This window comes from Suricata suricatta, chromosome 5, assembly GCF_006229205.1.
Source record: "Suricata suricatta isolate VVHF042 chromosome 5, meerkat_22Aug2017_6uvM2_HiC, whole genome shotgun sequence".
NCBI lineage: Eukaryota > Metazoa > Chordata > Mammalia > Carnivora > Herpestidae > Suricata > Suricata suricatta.
The window spans coordinates 81454439-81472921 of NC_043704.1; the positions used below are offsets into that span (position 1 = coordinate 81454439).

The window sequence follows — 18483 nt, forward strand, 5'->3', positions numbered from 1 at the left end:
TCTGCGAGTCTGGGACCGCCGTGCTCCCGCCACCACCACCACCGCCGCCGCCGCCGCCGCCGCCACGCGCTGGCGTGACTCCCGGCCCGCGCCCTCCCACGTCTACAGCCGGCTCGGCTTTCTGCCCGCCCAGACGCCGCTTCTCCCGGCTCCCAGCCTCGGCGCCGCGGAGGGAGCCGAAATGAGTGCGGCGTCGGCGTCGGCGCCCGAACGGGGTTGGAAGAGCGAAAAAGTGGATGAGGCTCAGGCCCTGGCGCGGAGTTGCGCTGCCCGAAGACCCGACTTCCAGCCGTGCGACGGGCTCTCCATCTGTGCCACCCACAGCCATGGCAAGTGCTTCAAGCTGCACTGGTGCTGTCACCTAGGATGGTGTCACTGTAAGTCGAGCCGCGTCTCCCCGTCTTCCACCGCCGTTCTAGGGTGCTCGGTGTCCTGGGTCGCGGTTGGGACTCTGCGGTCGCCGGAGCTCTGGGCTCGGCGGGGGCTCTTCAGCTGCTGGCTGGAGTCACCCTGCTCCCAGCGGGCTGGCGGGAGCTGCCCGAGGCGCCGGACTCCTCGGTTGGCGCTGCCTTGGCAACAATATGAAATCCCGTGGGGGGAGCCTAGCTTTAGCCACTTCTACAAAAGGGATCTCCCTGTCCCGAGACAACTGGGAATCTGTTTTTTTTTTTTTTTTCTTTCTTTTTTTATCTGAAATGGCCTGGCACTATGTTGAGAAATGGTAAGCGCCCTGAGAGTTGACAGCCAGAGGGGAAACCTTTTTTCAGGGCTAGTGATTAAAGATGCTTCCCCTTTCTTTCTTACTTTTGTCTTTTCCGGGCTGCTCATTAAAAGAGCCCTTGGAAATCAGATTGTGGCCCATTTATTGTGTCCAAACTGAGAAAACACTGAAATGTAAAGGACGGCTTCTAAGAAGTTAATATTAACAGTTTCGAAGGGTGAACTCCTTCAATACCCAGTTGTAGCATATAGAGCCAATAGATGAGACTGTTTTAAAATTACAAAATAAAATGAATAAAATAATAATAATCTCAGACTAATTTACAAAAGCCAGAACTGAATGGTCTAGACCTTTTCTCAATGTTTATCCTGCCTGCAATTTTTAAAACGTATTAAACTTAAGTAGCCGTTTAATCAGAATTCCACAATTTGATTAGTTCATAGTATTAGGCCTGCTGTATCCAATAAATCGTTTTTTAAAGGAATATGTTATAAATTTAAGTTTCCACATACCCTTATAAAAAGGTTTTTGGAGTCTTTATTCAGGACACAAATTCTAGAAGTGATCTTAAGTTAAAATTGTTTTTTCCTTGTTGGTAAGAAAAAATGGCTCCCAACAAGAGATGCACTATATTGACAAGTCCTTGTTTACGTTAATTGAACATAAGAGGATATTTTAAATTGAATGTATGATTTGAAGAATAGGAGAATACCTGCCTTTTCTTTACCTTGAACAGTATTGATTTTTTTTGTGTTGTGTGCTGATGGGTCAGTTTCTTCCTACATTTCATTATTCCTAATTGTCTCAGGTCCATTCCTCATTATAAAGCATCATTTCAGTGGGAGACAGGATACAAAGTTGGAAGTAGCAACTGTAGGAAATCTGTGATGCTGAAGTGCACAAGTACAATGAATCTGGTGAGAGTCCATTTTCTAAGGAAGTATAGATTCATAGTACAGAATATGAGGAACATTAAAGATGGTCAGTTCGGTGCCTGTCTTATTTCAGCAGTGTCTCCACTAAATACAACATTCCTGATGGGAACATTGCAGTCTTCTCAGACAGCTTTGATTCTTAAAATACTCTAATATGGAGCTAAAACCAGTTACTTTCTAACTTCTTTCCACTGGTCTTATTTCTACCTTATAAGATCATATAGAACAGTCTAATTCCTTTTTAGATCATGTTTTTTTCACCTCTTCAGATGTACATATAAATATTCCACGGACATAGACTATCTTCTCTCTGTATTCCCAGCCATTGTTACAATGGCCTGACATAGATTTGAAATTCGTGTTCACTGAGTGACTGAATGAAAGTAGCCATCATTTTCCTCTCAAGGCATTCTTTTGTGCTGTTTATAAATCTCTTGTCCCTTTGGCCTCTCCTCATGTGGAATAGTAGCCAGGCTCCTGAGAATTCTGGTTCTCCTGTTCTGAATGTGTGCCAGTATGGTTATGATCTTTTGAAGACTGTGACCCTTAGAAGGGTATATAATATCCCAGTTGTGATTTGAGTCTAGCAGAACTGCTGTCTCCCACGTTTGAGATACTGCTAAGGCTGCATATAGCAGCACATGAGCTTTTCTGATATCCTCATCGTATTGAGCTTGCTATCAGATTGAACTAAGATTGCTGTCAACTAAATACTGCAAGCCCCTTTTTTGTTTGTTTTACATATGTGGCAGGTAAGTCATAGCTCTTGCTCATCTCACAGTTATATATGTATTTTTTGGACTCTGATACCTTAGATATTTTCCCCATTAAATTTCATCTTAATTAGAGTTACCCATTTATCTGGCTGATCATCGTTTTTTCAGATCCCAGCTCTTTCTTAATACATATTTGAGCCCCCTAGTTTCATGTCAGCCATATATTGGATGCCAGCAGTACTATAGTAACCTTTTGCATCTTCATTCAAATTATTGATAAAATTGTTGAATAGGAGAAGGCCACAGATAAGAATCCTGAAGCTTACAGGTAGAACTGACCTTTAAGTTGATGGCAATTCATTAAGAAGCACTCATTGTTATGGTCATTCAAATAATTAGCTAGCCACTCATGTGGTGTATTTATCTTATCCATTTGGTGTAATGAAAGCCTGTTCATATACATTTTTGAAATCCTTCCTCATTGATATCTGACACTACTTTTATTGCTTTTTAATATATGACACACATTCCCTTTAAAAAAGAAAGGAAATTCTATTAGTCTGGTTACTTAGTTTGGTTCCACAAATGCTTACCATTTTCTTTTCTAAGTGATTAGAAGTTATTTCCTAAATAAATGATCTGAATTAGAAAAGGATTGCTGTCAAGTCTACTGGACCATTGTCAGTTCTTTTTTTTAAAAAATCAGATCTACATTTATTTGCTTGTTTCCAGTCTTTGGCAATCCTCCAGGTATCCATGCTTCCTCGACTGGCAGCAATTCAGTGATCACATTCACAAGAAGCTTCATTTCATTGAGAGCAGAAAGGTGCTTTGTTACAGTCTTCTCCCCTGTACTGGGAATCAATTCTTTCTACCCCCTTTTAAGTCCATATATGATTTTTCTTGATCAGAAGCAGAGCTCACACATTTCAGAAGTTCTACTTTCTTTTTGGTAGAATTTTTAAATTCTGTAGAATGTGTATTGAGCACCTTTTCTTTCTGAGACATTATTATGGAAGCTAGGGATATAAATATGAATACAGCTGGACCATGCCCTTTAAGCAGAGTATAAGGACATGATTCATGCTATATTTATTTTTGTATTCCTTTAAAATGACAAATGAGGGATGCCTGGGTGGCTCAGTCGGTTAAGTGTCCAACTTTGGCTCAGGTCATGATCTCATGGTTCATGGGTTTGGGCCCACATTAGGCTCTGAGCTGACAGCTCAGGATTCTGTGTCTCCCTCTATCTCTGCCCCTCTCCTGCTCCCACTCTGTCTCTTTCTGTCTCTCAGAAATGAATAAGTGTTAAAAAATTTTTTAAATAAAATCACAAATGATATGGTTGAAAAAACTATCAACTTGTTCACCAAATCAAAAAATGGTAAAATGAGAGGACCACTTTAATATTTGAGAGAAGAATTTCAGAACAAATGAAGAAAGTTCTGCTATATATAGTTTATGTTAAACTTGTGAAATTCATAACCTTAGGGACTAGAAAAGACTGAAAATATGTACATGTTCATAAAAGACATATAAAACATGTATATATTCATAGATGTGGTACTTGATGTATTACTAAAGGAAACCGTGTATTTGGATAATGGCAGATTTTGAGAATCGTGTCTGGGAGGAAAACTATGATATGTTTGTAGGTGTCATGATTAAAGATAGGTGTTGAGTTGAAGAAACTATGACCCTGAATGTGTAACTTTGTGGTTTTTTTCGCCCAGAAAGGAGCAATATTGGATAGAATTAATGAGTGAAAGATTCCAAGAGGAGTTTTGAGAGAAAAAAAAGGCATAGCTAGGCTAGGGAAGAGGAATGGGGAAAGAATAAATCGTATGCAAATATATAGTAGATTTTGTGGCTAGAGTAGGTAGAACATGTAGAAAGCATAAAAAATTAGATTGTTGAGATGTAAGGGAGGGAAGAACAGGGAAGGTGAGAAGTCTGAAGTTTTATTTGGTAGAGACCTTACCATGAGTGATGTGCGCAATAGAGGAATAAAACTAGCAAGGGAGATTATCTTGATATTAGTGTACAAAATAGAAATTCATACAGTAATATCCATAAATGCAAATTGGAGTAGATTATATTTGGAGAGAGAGGAAAAGTTATAAAAGAACTTCTAGACTTCTGCCTCATGCAAATGGGATGGATGATGGTGCCATTCATTCACTAACAAAAAGAAAATATTGGAGAAGAAATAGGGTTTGGCTGAACATGGATTGTGAATCCAGTTTTGAATCGTGAGTCCATGAGACCATGAATTCAGTTTTGGATCTGTTGAGTTTAAACTGCCTTAACAGTAACTCACAGTAATGTGAGTAGGCAGCTGGATGCAGGGATCTAGAACTTAGAGGAGAGGTCTTCACTAGAGATAATATAGAAGTCATTTACTTATTTTTATTTATTAAAATTTTTTTAATCTTTATTTATTTTTGAGAGAGAGAGACACAGCATGAGCAGGGGAGGATCAGAGGGAGAGGGAGACACAATCTGAAGCAGGCTCCAGGCTCTGAGCTGTCAGCACAGAGCCTGATGTGGGGCTCAAACTTAGGAGCCGCGAGATCATGACCTGAGCTGAAGTCGGATGCACAATCGACTGACCACCCAGGCAGCCCATTTACTTATTTTTAGATTACAGTTGTGGCCATAGTGAAGCAAGAAGATCACCAAGGAAGGGACTATAGTATGAGAAATGAAAATATTCAGGCTTTCCCTTTAGGACACTAATATTTAGAGTCTGGGTGCAGGAGGATCAGCTTGCAGCAGAGTCCAGGAGGAAATGGTAAAAGAAGAAAAATATGGAAAGTTTTTTGCATATTTTGTTGCAGAAGCCAAGGGAAATGAATGTCTTAAAGAGTATGAAAATTAGGGGTGCCTGGCTAGCTTAGAGTGCATGGTTCTTTGGGTTGTGAGTTTGAGCCCCATGTTGGATATAGAGATTACTTAAAAATAGTATCTTTAAAAAAAGAATGAATATGAAGATTAAATCAGTTTTCAGCAGGTTATTTCTTAGAAATTGACAAAATATACAAATAGTGATTTTCTTTATTACTGAAGAAGAGGGTAAAAGATTTAGTCCTGTTAACAGTAACTTCAGGAATATATTTAATTGCAGGGGTGCCTGGGTGGCTCAGTCAGTTAAGCATCTGACTTTGGCTCAGGTCATGACCTCACAGTTTGTGAGTTCGAGCTCCACCTCGGGCTCTGTGCTGACAGCTCAGAGCCTGGAGCCTGCTTCACATTCTGTGTCTCCCTCTCTCTATGCCCCTCCCCTACTCACACTCTGTCTCTCTCTCCTTCAAAAATAAACATTAAAAAAAAAAGAACATATTTAATTGCAGCATTAGTCAAAGCTATTTGAGACAGTGAATTCTTCAAAGTAGAAAGAGAAGAATAGAATGACAGGAGCTGAGAATTGGGACACAGAAATTACAGTTAATATTTATTGAGTGGTTACTTTGTGCCAGAGTAAGCTTATTATGCTAAGCACTAAATAGACAATTATGTCATTATGTCCATTCTACAATTGAGGAAAGAGGCTTAGGGAAGTTAAGCTAGTAAAAGTAGAGCCTGGATTTGGAGGCAGGCTTGTCTGATTCTAGGACTTAGACTCTTAACCACCATAGTTCTACAGAGCAATTTAAAATTAATGCACAAAATCAACAGTTTTTGGCTCCACCAAAACCAGTGGTGGGAAAAATTGTTAAGAAATGAGTGGAAAATTGTAACAGTTACAAAAGAATGAGAACTGTAGAGAGGTCATGCGATGTGATGGGGATGACATTGAAGTTAAGAGTTAAGGAAGGAAAAGTGATTAGAAGGTGACAGGGGTGGGTGGGTAGTGTACGTGGTATGATGTTGGTGCCACTAGCAGAACTCAGTTGGCTTAATAAGATCACATAAGAGAGCTCAGTTTTTTGCAGAAGACATCTTCGAAGATGTCTGTCTTTTTCAGATTGAAAGCAGAAAGAGTGGGACTTGATGTAGTCTAATAGATGATATTAACATATCTAAAGAAAGCCTGTCACAGCAGAAGGTGGTTGGGCAGCATGGAAATAGAGAAAAATGGGTATTGGGGAGGCAGGATTTGGAAGCGTTTTCTTCCAGAACTGTTCAGAGACGGTGATAACATTGCCTAGAGCTTAAATATCTGGTCTGTATGGTTGGACTGTCCTACAAATATTTCGCTATAAATTGGTTTCCTACTTATAGATTTTTCTATAGGGAGAGAAGGAGCTGATTAGAGAATTTAACTGTTAGGACCTTTGAGCAAATATACTTCTCTCCACTAGTTAGTGTATTAGCATTGTGGCTTTTGTATTACTGTTTGTTTTGTTTTCCTGCTTCTGCACAACTTAGGGGAAACTCACAAAATCAAGTTCTGAATTCCCCAGGGTAATGCCCTCTGGTTTTCCTAAGGGGCATCTCAATCATATGACGAGAAGTTGCTACAGAAAACTATATTTAAGAAGCTTGATGGTAAAAACTAGGGGAAAAAATGGAGTGGTAGTTTGATGGGATGAAGGAGTCAACAGAAGCTTTTTTTTTTTTTTTGTAAGAATGAGGCTTTTTACCGTGTCTAGTGGTTAAAGGAAGAGGATATAGATGTTAAGAAGACAATTGTGACATTAAGTTCTTGAGTGAGATTCCTCAAAGCTTTTCAAAGAAAGAAAACTGATAGGTGTTTTTCCATCCACATGGTGCTTCTATCATGGACACCTCAACTTCAGCAATAACAGTAACAGTGCTTAATTGCAGCCATCTCTTTTTGCATGCAGTCTTTATCCATGCATGCATCATCTTTTGCGTGTGTCAGCTCATTTAAACCTTAGAACAGCCCTGTGAGGTACGTATTGTTACTACCCTGATTTTTTTAGATTAGGAAACTTGCTGAAGGGTACACGTAGTCGCTTTGGCTGAATATGGCAAATGTACATCAGAATCTTACAAACCAAGTAGCAACCAGGGTTCTGGAGCACTTGGTTTTACTCAGGGTACAGTGGGGATGACCGTCAGCTGTTTTAAATTCTTTTTGGAGTAAGCAGGAATTGAGTAAAGAAAGTACAATAAGAACAGTTTCTGATTTTAAAATAAGGGCAATTTTATGCAGTATGAGCATTTTCAGAGTGGTTGCAAACACTAAAAACTGTGCTTTTAAAAACTACTTAACAGTGTATTATATAATATGAACCTTCAGTCACCTCCTGTCCTCAGCTGATTCCTAACTGGTGCAGACTCTTGGTTGTTGTTAGATTTGCATGCATACCATTAATTAATGCTGGCTTCCAAGCCTGTTGTTATTTAGGAATTTGAACTGGAAAGCGTTTGAGGATGTTTCTGTAATAATTTCCTACATTCCAAGACCCTCATTTTGTTTAGGTTTGTTCTCTCATACTGTAGAATTTTATTAATTAAAAGAATTTTTTTAGAGAAATGTTATTACAAACAATAACAGTAACACATGTTTAACAATCAAAAGTTGTCTAGTAGAAGATTTGCTTTCTTGAAAAATAAGGAATGGTTTGTCCATAAAACGTGAATGGCACAGTGTGATCCTAGAAAGGATAAGGGCCATGGAGTCTGAGACACCTTTGTTTGAATCGTGGTTCCTCCGATTTATTGGCAGTGTGACTTTGGATAGGTTAGTCAACCTCTCTCAGCCTTAATGTTCTCTCTGAACAACAGGAATAGAGGTTCCTATTTCACAGGGATGTTGTGAGGATTAAGTGACACAAGCAAAGTACTTAGTGCAGGTATTTAGTAAAAGGTGGCATGAGCCTCTCCTCAAAAACAAAACAAACCAAACACGGAAATACCAGATAGCATAATCATCCTGAGGGCAGTCTCTGGCTTGGACTTGGTGTTTGAATTCTGGATCTGCCCACTTAACCAGTTACATGTTGGAAGAAGTTAACCTCTTTCAGTTTCCTCGCTTTTACTATGGAGATAGTAATAGTACCAGTTTCATGGTGTAAGGATTATCAGTCTCCCTTCCACAAATGTCCTGGTTTAATCTGAAATTAATCTGAAATTCACTTTAGGACCATACTCATTTGTTCATTTAAACATTCAAAACAACAATCGTAGTATATACATTGTGAAAATTACATTTAGAAATTAAATGGGTTTTTTGTTACCTTCATTAGTAGGTCTATTTTGTAATAGTTACTATTGATGATTACCTACTTCTTGTCATGAAATCTGACAGTGTGCTCCAACTCCCACGCCTTTCCTGCATCCTGTTTTCCACCATTGTTAAACAATGGATAGTTATGGTTTATTAGATATACCAGTTGATAACTTTCGTATATAGCAAATAAGGGTCAACAGGTTTCAAAGGATCAGAACATTATAAAAGTTACACTGTTAAAGTCAAATGGAACATATATGATTTAGAAGCCTTATCAGGATCCTTTGGTCATACATGGCCATCATTTGGAATGCTGATTTTATATGGAAAAATGGCAAAAGTGCTAGTTGATACAGTAGTCCTGGCTGCTAGAATGTTGGATGAAGGAGACTTAATTGTAGTCTTTGCAAATTACTTTACTCAGGTTCACAGAATTTTCATTCTGTGTTTCTCCTGTTATAATGGTGGGCTCTTCAATTTTCTGATAGTTAACAGTATTCTGTAAGCACACTGCCAAAAACGAGCAATACCAAAGTGCCAACAATATATAATCTCTCCAGCTGTGTCTATACAATGCCCTAAAACAGGCCCTTCAGGGCAAATTCTTTAACTTGCCTAGTGCTTATAAAACTAGATTATTTTGGTGTGATACAGATGTATATTTCTTCCTCTGTATCTCATGATAACTTTAGCGAATTAAAAACACCAAGAGTAATACTTTGGTATTTTCAGCATGCCTTTCTTAAGAATGAGGACATTTTCCCATATAATTTTTCCTGTATAATAAAATTTCATATATAATTACAATACTAGTCACATCTAAGATGATTAACACTAACTCAGCAATGCTATCTGGTATACAGTTTTCTTCATTGTCAAAAAAATGACTTTTAGAGCTGGCTTTTTAAAAAAAATCAGGTTCCAATCAAGATTCATACATACATCAGATTTCATTATTATATCACTTTAGTTTCTTTTAACCATTCTAGAATAATCACACTTTTGGGGGAATGACATTGAAATTTTTGAGAAATCCAAGTTAACTGTGTGTAGAGTTTTCCATATTTTAAATTTGCCTAATTGTTTAATCATGATTAGATTTAGGTTAACATTTTTATTGAGTTATTACAGAGGTGAGATTGTATCCTATCATGTGAGGAGACATAGCACGTCAAGTTGTTCCACTACGGCTAATGCTAAGGTGATAACTGACAAGTCTGTTAGAAAGATACATTTCCCCTTTATTGTTTTTCTTTTTAAAAAACTTTTTTATTCCCTTTGTTTTTAACATATTTTTTGTGGGATGATACTTTGACGCTGAATGAATATCCTGTTCTCTAAAAGACTGAAGTCTTTTGTCCTTAAAGTCCTAGTGATTTAAATATTGACCCAGAAGTCTTAAGTGGATTGCTTATTACATTGGTGGTTGCATAATAGTGATTTTCTAATTCTGCCATTTTTTCTATCACTTAATGGAATTGTCTTATAAAAAAGAGGTTTTTGGGGGGGGGGGCACCTGGTGGCTCAGGTGGTTAAGCGTCCGACTCTTGATTTTTCTCTCAGATAATGATCTCACAGTTCTCGTGAGATCAAGCCCCTGTGTGGGGCTCTGCCCTGACAGCACTGCGCCTGCTTGGGATACTCTCTCCCTTTCTCCATCTCCCCCTCCCTCCCCCCCCTCCCCTCTCCCCTCCCCCTCCCTCTTCTCTCCCCCTCTCCCCCTCCTTCTCCCTCTCCCCCTCCTTCTCCCTTCCTCTTCCTCTCTTTCCCTCTTCCCTCTCTCTGCCTCTCATGTGCATGCATATGTTCTCTCTCTAAATAAATAAATATACCTTTTTTCTTTCCTACCTACATACCTTCTCTTTTATGTATTACTATAGATTACTTGGTTCTTTTTTATTCGTTATAAGTAAGCACCTTAACTCTCTTTTTGATGCTAGACTATCTTAATTTGGCTTAAGTGAGAGCCCCTTCAGGCTGGTTTCTGTGTTCTTTTGACATGGCCCTATCATTTTTCTGAGTACTTCCCAATTTTCTGGAACAAATTGTTCCAGGTTTACCTAGTCATTTCTCTGCCTCAGACCAGAAATGCATTGTTTTTCTAAGGATCCCAGATTCCTTTTAGTGATGAATGGCCTGGAAACCATTATCTGGGCTTTTGGTGTGGTTATTTCTCCTGAGATATTATGCACTTAGGCCCTTTCAGTGGACAGATCTAGGAAGTGTGTGTGTGTGTGTGTGTATGTGTGTGTTCCATCACCTTTCCCCATTCCATATTTGTATCTTGCTTCTCTGTGGGTAAAAATCCTGGTTTCCAATACATCATAATATTTACTCATTTCCTTAATTCTCAGCTACTACAAGCTAGTTTAGGGATTATTACGTTAGTATCACTACCGACAACAAAATGATGAATAAATAAAGTTCAAGAAACTTTGCATGTTTTGATCTTTAGTCTATATCCTAGGAACAATGTATAGTCAGAGCACTCTGTTCAAAAGTTTCTTGCATTAATTTTTTTTCTGTGTTAATCAAGTTTATTTATTTATGATTCTAATCAATTTTGTGTTCACGTTTAATTTTTAATTAAACTTTTTATTTAGAAATAACTTATAAATTTATATGCAGTTTGTGAGAAGTAATGCAGAGATTTGGTGTATGCTTATCCAGTTTCCCAGTTGTAATATCTTGCAAAACTATTGTATGGTGTCACAGCCAGGAAATCGACATTGATACAGCTAAAATAATATTTCCATCATTGCAAGGCACCTCATGCTGCGACTTTTATTAATGTTTATTTTCAAGAGAGAGAGAGGAACAGAGTGTGAGCAGAGGAGGGGCAGAGAGAGGAGGAGATACAAAATCTGAAGCAGGTTCCAGGCTTCAAGCTGTTAGCACAGAGCTGGATGCGGGGCTCGGATTCACAAACTGTGAGATCATGAACCTAGCAGAAGTCTGATGCTTAATTGACTGAGCCACCCAGGCACCCCTGGTGCTGTCCTTTTATAGCCATACTTACTCTCCCCCCTCCCCCAACCCCTAATTAATCTCTGGCAGTCACTAATGTATTTGGTCATTCCAGAAGGTTTTATAGATGAAATCATACAATATGTAACCTCTTGAGATTGGCTTTTCTTCATTCAGCATTATCTCTGAAGATTCATCCATGCTGTTGAGTGTCAATAGTTTGTTCCTTTGTGCTACCAAGTAGTGTTCCATGGAATACATTTACCATAGTTTAATCATTCACACATTGAAAGGCATCTTGTGTTGCTAGTTTTTAGTTATTACAAATACACCTGACATAACAAATATGTACAATTTTCTCTTTGAGGAGAGGTCTTCATTTCTCTGGGATAAATGCCAAGGGGTGCATCTGCTGGGTTGTATGGTAATTGCTTGTTTAGTTTTTTAAGAAGCTGCTAAACCATTTTCCATAGAGATTACACCATTTTGTATTCCCATCCATAATCTGTGAGCCTGTTTCTTCTCCACATTCTTGTCAGCATTTGGTGGTATTGCTCTTTTTATTTCACTTTTATTTCAGCCATTCTTATAGGTGTGTACTGATGGTTTTTTTGATTTTAATCTGTATTTACCTATTAACATTCATGTGCTTATTTGCCTTTTGTATATCTTCTTTGGTGAAATGAATTTTATCTATTTTTTTTTTAGGACTTTAGTTTCTTAGGGCACTTTTAGGTTTACAGCAAAATTGAGATGGAGGTGCAGAGGTTTCTTATGTATTTTGCTGCCACACATGTACGGCCTTTCCTAATATCAGTATCACTCATCAGAGCGGTACATTTTTTTAAACCAAAAGTGAACCTCCATTGACACATCATAATCACCATAAGACTGCAGTTTACCTTATGGTTCAATCTTGGTATTGTACATCCTATTTGGACAAATGTGTAATGACATACACCCATCATAATATCACTGCCCTAAAAAGCCCCAGTGTTCTACCTCTTCGATTCTTCCCTCAGGTCCCTGGCAATCACTGATCTTTTAATTATCTCCATAGTTTTGCCTTTTTTAGAATGTCATAGAATTGGAATCCTACAGTAGCCTTTTTAGATTGGTCTTTTTCACTTAGTAATATGCATTTTAAAGTTCTTTCATGTCTTTTCATGGCTTGATGGCTCATTTCTTTTTAGTTCTGAATAATGTTCCATTGTGTATACCATTTTTTTTATTCACCTACTGAAGGATAGCTTGTTTCCTTCCAAGTTTTGGCAGTCACCAATAAATCTGTTAAAAACGTGTGGGTTTTTCTGTGGATATTTTTTCACCTCCTTTGGTTAAATACTGAAGAGGAACAAGTTGCTAGATTCTATGGTAAGACTATGTTTAGTTTCCTAAGAAACTGACAAACGTCTTCCAAAGTGACTACTATTTTGCCTCCTCACAAGCAGTGTATGAGATTTCTTATTGCTTCACATCTTGACCAGCATTTGGTGTTGTCCGGGTTCCATATTTTGGCCATTCTAATGAATGTGTAGTGGCATCTCGTGTTGTTTTAGTCTGTGCTTTCATGATGACTTATGATGTGGTGTATCTTTTTTTTTTTTTTTTGATGTGAAGTATCTTTGTCATGGTTATTTGGCATCTGTATATTTTCATCGGCGTTTGTCTGTTAAGATCTTTGGCCCATTTTGAAATCAGAGTTTTAAGAGTTTTTTGTATATTTTTGGGGCACTTGGGTAGCTTAGTTGGGCATCCAACTTCAGCTTAGGTCATAATCTCGCTGTTTGTGGCTTCGAGACCCACATCAGGCTCCGACAGCTCAGAGCCTGGAGCCTGCTTCAGATTCTGTGTCTCCCTCACCCTGTTTCTCCTTCTTTCATGCTCTGTCTCTCAAAAATAAATAAATTAAAGAGTTCTTTGTATATTTTGGATAGCAATCCTTAGTCACCATTGTGTGTAATTCTTATTATTATATATTACTGGATTTTATTTGCTAATGGTTTAAGGATTTCTATGTTTATATTTATGAGGGGTGTTAGTCTATAGTTTTCTTTTTTGTATTATCTTTGATTTTGGTGTCAGGGTAATAAAGGTTCATGCAATGAACAGAAGTTTTTCTCTCTTTTCTTTTTTTCTGAAAGAAATTGTTTAGAAATGATGTAAATTTTTCTTTTAACATTTGGTAGAATTCTCTAGTGAAACCATCTGGGCCTGGAGATTTTCTTCTTGGGAGTTTTAAATTACTAATTCAATTTCCTTAATAGTTAAGAGGTTCTTCAAATTATCACTAATGGGTGATGGTGGAAGTTCATTTTTTAAAGGAATTAGTTCATTTTCTTCTGAATTGTCAAATATATGTGTATTGAGTTGTTTATAGCATTTCCTAATTATACTTTTGATGTTTGAACGGTCTGTAGTGATACCCCTTATATTCCTAACATTGCTAATTTGTATCTTTTTTCTTTATTCTTTGTCAGTCTGCTAGAGGTCTATCAATTTTATTGACCCTTTCAAAGAAACAGTTCTTTTATTAATTTTCTCTGTTGTTTTTGTTTTGATTTCTGCTGTCATTTTTATTATGTCCTTCTGCTTGCTTTGGGTTTGTTTTATGCTGCTTGTTTTAGCTTCTTGAGGATGAGAATTTAAGATTGTTGGTTTGAGGTTTTTCCTCTTTTCTAATATATGCATTTATTTATTTATTTAAAAATTTTTAATGTTTATTATTGAGAGAGAGAGCGCCTGCACTTGCAAGACAGTGGGTGGGCACAAGCAGGGCAGGGGCAGAGAGAAAGGGAGACACAGAATCCAAAGTAGGCTCTAGGCTCTGAGGTGTCAGCACAGAGCCCGACATGGGGCTTGAACTCACAAACTATGAGGTGATGACCTTAGCTGAAGTCAGTTGCCAACTGTTTGCGCCACCCAGGCGCCCCTAATGTATGCATTTATTGCTGTAAAATCCCTCCCAGCACTGTACTAGCTGTGTACCACAGATTTGGAGATGTTTTATTTTCATTCAGTTCAATATACATTTTGATTTCTTCTAAGACATCTTTCTGACTCATGGATTCTTTAGAAGTGTTGTTTAGTTTCTAAGTGTTGGGAGATTTTTCTGTTAATTGTCATAGATTAATCGACCATTTGTGTCACACTCACACATTTGAGTGTGTTTACTTCTGGGCCTTTTATATTCTGTTCTATTGATTTGTGTGTCTGTTTTCTTGCCAGTACCATACAGTTTTGATTACTACACCTTTGTAGTAATACGAAATGAGATTGTGATACTTCCAGCTTTATTCTTCTTTTTCAAGATTGCTTTGTCTTTTTGTGGGTCTTTTGTGGTTCCATACAAATTATAGGGTTGTTCCAGTTCTGTGAAAAATGCTGTTGATATTTTGATAGGGATTGCACTGAATCTGTAGATTGCTTTGGGCAATATGGACATTTTAACAATATTCTTTCCATTTGTGAGCATGGGATATGTTTCCATTTGTTTATGTCATCTTCAGTTTCTTTCATCAATGTTTCATAGTTTTCAGAGTATTCGTCTTTAACCTCACTTGGTTAAGTTGATTTTGGTATTTTATTCTTTTTGGTGTGACTGTATATGAATTTGTTTTCTTAATTTCTCTTTCTGCTATTTCATTATTAGTGTATAGAAATGCAACCAATTTTTTGGTATTAATTTTGTATCTTGCAACTTTACTGCATTCATTTATTACTTCCAGTAGTTTTTTGGTGGAGTTTTTAGGGTTTTATGTATAGTATCATGTCATCTGCAGAAAGTGACAATTTAGCTTCTTCCTTTCTAATATGAACGCCTTTTGTTTTTTTCTTATCTTATTGCCATGGCTAGGACTTCTGTACTATGCTGAGTAAAAGTGGTGAAGTGATCCTTATCTTTTTCCTGGTCTTAGAGGAAAAGCTCTCAGGCTTTCACCATCAAATATGATGTTAACTGTTTGTTTTTCATATGTGGCCTTCATGTTGAGGCATGTTCCCTCTAAACCCATTTTGCTGAGAAGTTTTTATCATGAATGGATATTGAATTTTGTCAAATGCTTTTTCTGTATCTATTGAGATGATCATATGATTTTTATTCTTTGTTAATGTTGTGTGTCACATTGATTTGTGAATGTTAAATCACTTTTGTGTCCTTGGATTTAATCCTGCTTGATTGTGGTGAATTATCCTTTTAATGTATTGTTGAATGCATTTTGCTAATATTGAGGATTTTTGCATCTGTGTTCATCAGTGTTATTGGCCTGTGTGTGTGTGTGTGTGTGTGTGTGTGTGTGTGGTGTCTTTGTCTGGTTTTGGTATCAGTGTAATGCTGGCCTTGTAGAGTGTATTTGGAAGGCTTTCTTCCTTTTCTACTTTTTGGAATGTTTTAAGAATAGGTATTTGCTCTTCTTTAAATGTTTGGTAGAATTCACCTGTGAGTCCATCCGGTCCTGCACTTTTATTTTATTTTTTTTAGTTTTTTGATTACCAATTCAATTTCATTACCAGTAGTTGATCTTTTTAGATTTTCTGTTTCTTTATGATTCAGTTTTGGAAGAGTGTATGTCTCTGGGAAATTATTTATTTCTTCTAGGTGGTTTAATTTACTGGCATTAAATTTTTTTGTAGTAGTCTCTTACAATTCATTGAATTTCTGTGGTGTCTGTTGTTACTTCTGTTCTCAGTTTTCTTTATTTAAGTTCTTTGTTTGTTTCTTTCTTTTTTTGAAGAATCTGGCTAAAAGTTTATCAGTTTTGTTTTCTTTTCAAAGAACCAGCTCTTGGTTTAATTAATCTTTGTTTAGTGTCTCTGTCATTTATTTATGCTCTGGTCTTTATAATTGTTTTCCTTTTTGTCTTATACATTATTCTTTTCCTAGTTTGTTTAGGTGTAAGATTAGATTGTTTATCTGAGCTTTTATTTGTTCTCAAGCTAGGCCTGTGTCACTCTGTATTTCCTTCTTAGAAGTGCTTTTGCCATGTGCCAAAGATTTTAGACCATAGTGTTTTCATTTAAATTAAAATTTTTTAATGTTTATTTGTTTTTGAGAGACAAAGAGAGACAGAGAATGAATGGGAGAAGAGCAGAGAGAGACACACATACAGAATCAGAAGCAGGCTTCAGGCTGTGAGCTGTCAGCACAGAGCCTGACACAGGGCTCTAACCCAAGACCTGTGAGATCATGACCTGAGACGAAGTCGGATACTTAATTGAGCCACCCAGGTCCCTCTCATTTAAATTTAAAGTGGCTTTCTTATATATAACATATATTTGTCTTTTTTTATAATTAAAAATTTTTTCTCAATGTTTATTTTTTTTTGAGAGAGAAACAGGACACAAGTGGGAGGGGGCAGAGGGATAAGGAGACAGAACTGAAAGCAGGCTCCACACTCTGAGCTGTCAGCACAGAGTCTGACATGGGGCTCAAAGCCGTGAACTGTGAGATCATGACTTGAGCCAAAGTTGGATGCCCAATCCACTGAGCCACCCAGAAGCCCCATATTAGTCATATTTTTTAAGCCACTCTGCCAGTCTATTTTAATTGCTGTGTTTAGAACATCTACATTTAATGTAATTATTGATAAGTTAGGGATTAGGTTTGCCACTTAATTTTTTGCTTTGTTTATTCTCCCTGCTTTTTGTTTCTCTTTATTTTGCCTGGTTTTGCTTTGAGTTACTTGGCCATTTTTTTAGAATTTCACCTTGATTTATCTGTAGTATTTCTGAATATTCTCTTTATGTAGCATTTTTAAGGTTTGCTGTGGTTATTACATTATATATCTGTAGATTATTATAGTGTATTAGTGTCCATTTTGAGTGAAGTATAAAAACCTTACTTCCCTTTCTGTCATTGTTCTGTACACTCATTTATAATATAACTATTTTAATATAACTATATCTTTACATATATTTAGAAACATGTCACACAGGGTTATAGTTTCTGTATTATCAAATATAATTTAGAAAATTCAGAAGTAGGGCAGGAAAAGTATTTTTCTTCATTTTTACTTATTGTATTTTTTATTTTTTCCTGATTTTCAAAAGTTCCTTCTTTTATTATTCCTTTTTTGTTTAGAGAATTTCCTTTAGCCATTCTTTTACATTAAGCCTGTTGGTGGCAAATTCTCTTAGTTTTCTTTCAGTGAGAATGTCTTGATTTCTCTTTCATTTCTGAAGGATGTTGTTATTGGGTATAGGATTCAGGACTAATGTTCTTTGCTTCTTAGCACTTGAAAAAATTGTGCCACTTCCTTCTGGCTTCCATGATTTCTTTTATTATTTTAATTAAAAAATTTTAAAAAATGTTTGTTTATTTTTGAGAGAGAGACACAGCATGTGCAGGTAAGGGTCAGAGAGGGAGAGAGAGACAGAATCTGAAGCAGGCTCCAGGCCCTGAGCTGTCAGGACTCAAACTCACAAACCATGAGATCATGACCTGAACTGAAGTTGGCCATTTAACTGAGTCACCCAGGCTTCCTGTGGCCTCTATGATTTCTGATAAGAAATCCGCTGACGTTTGAATTTTTTTTACTTTATAGATAAGGGATTTTTTCCCTGGCTGTCAGAAGTTTGAATATGATGTATCCTGGCCTGGATTTGTGGGATCTTAGCCTGTTTCTGGTTTGCTCAGCTTCTTGAGTCTGTATAATATACCTCTAGCCATATCTGGGAGGTTTTCAGGTCTGCTTTTTTTTTTTTTTCTTCTGGCAACTTCCTTAATGCAAAACATTAGATTTTGTTGTTGTTACAGTCTCGTGGCTTCTGAGGTCTATCCCTTTTTCTTAAAAGTCTGTTTTCTTGCTCTTGTTCTACTTGGGTAATTTCTATTGCTGTATCTTCTAGTACGTTGAAACTTTCCTTTTCCAAACTTCTGTTCAGCTCATCCACTGAGTTTTTTGTTTCAGTTGTTTCTTTGGTTCTAATTTTTCTATTTCTTTGCTGAGACTGTTTCTTTTCTGGGACTTTCTTTATTTGCCACTGCTTCAAGCATATTTATAA

The 18483-nt window shown here is 37.2% G+C and overlaps 1 protein-coding gene across 1 annotated transcript in view; it reads left to right on the top strand.

Annotated features, from left to right (window-relative positions):
- Positions 1–43: 43 nt before the first annotated feature.
- C5H3orf70 (chromosome 5 C3orf70 homolog) overlaps positions 44–18483 on the top strand; it is a 72873-nt gene continuing 54433 nt past the window's right edge. Inside the window, exon 1 of the mRNA XM_029939721.1 lies at positions 44–377. Within this exon, the coding sequence (XP_029795581.1) occupies positions 182–377 (196 nt within the window). The 5' untranslated portion in view covers positions 44–181. The remainder of the gene's footprint in view (positions 378–18483) is intronic.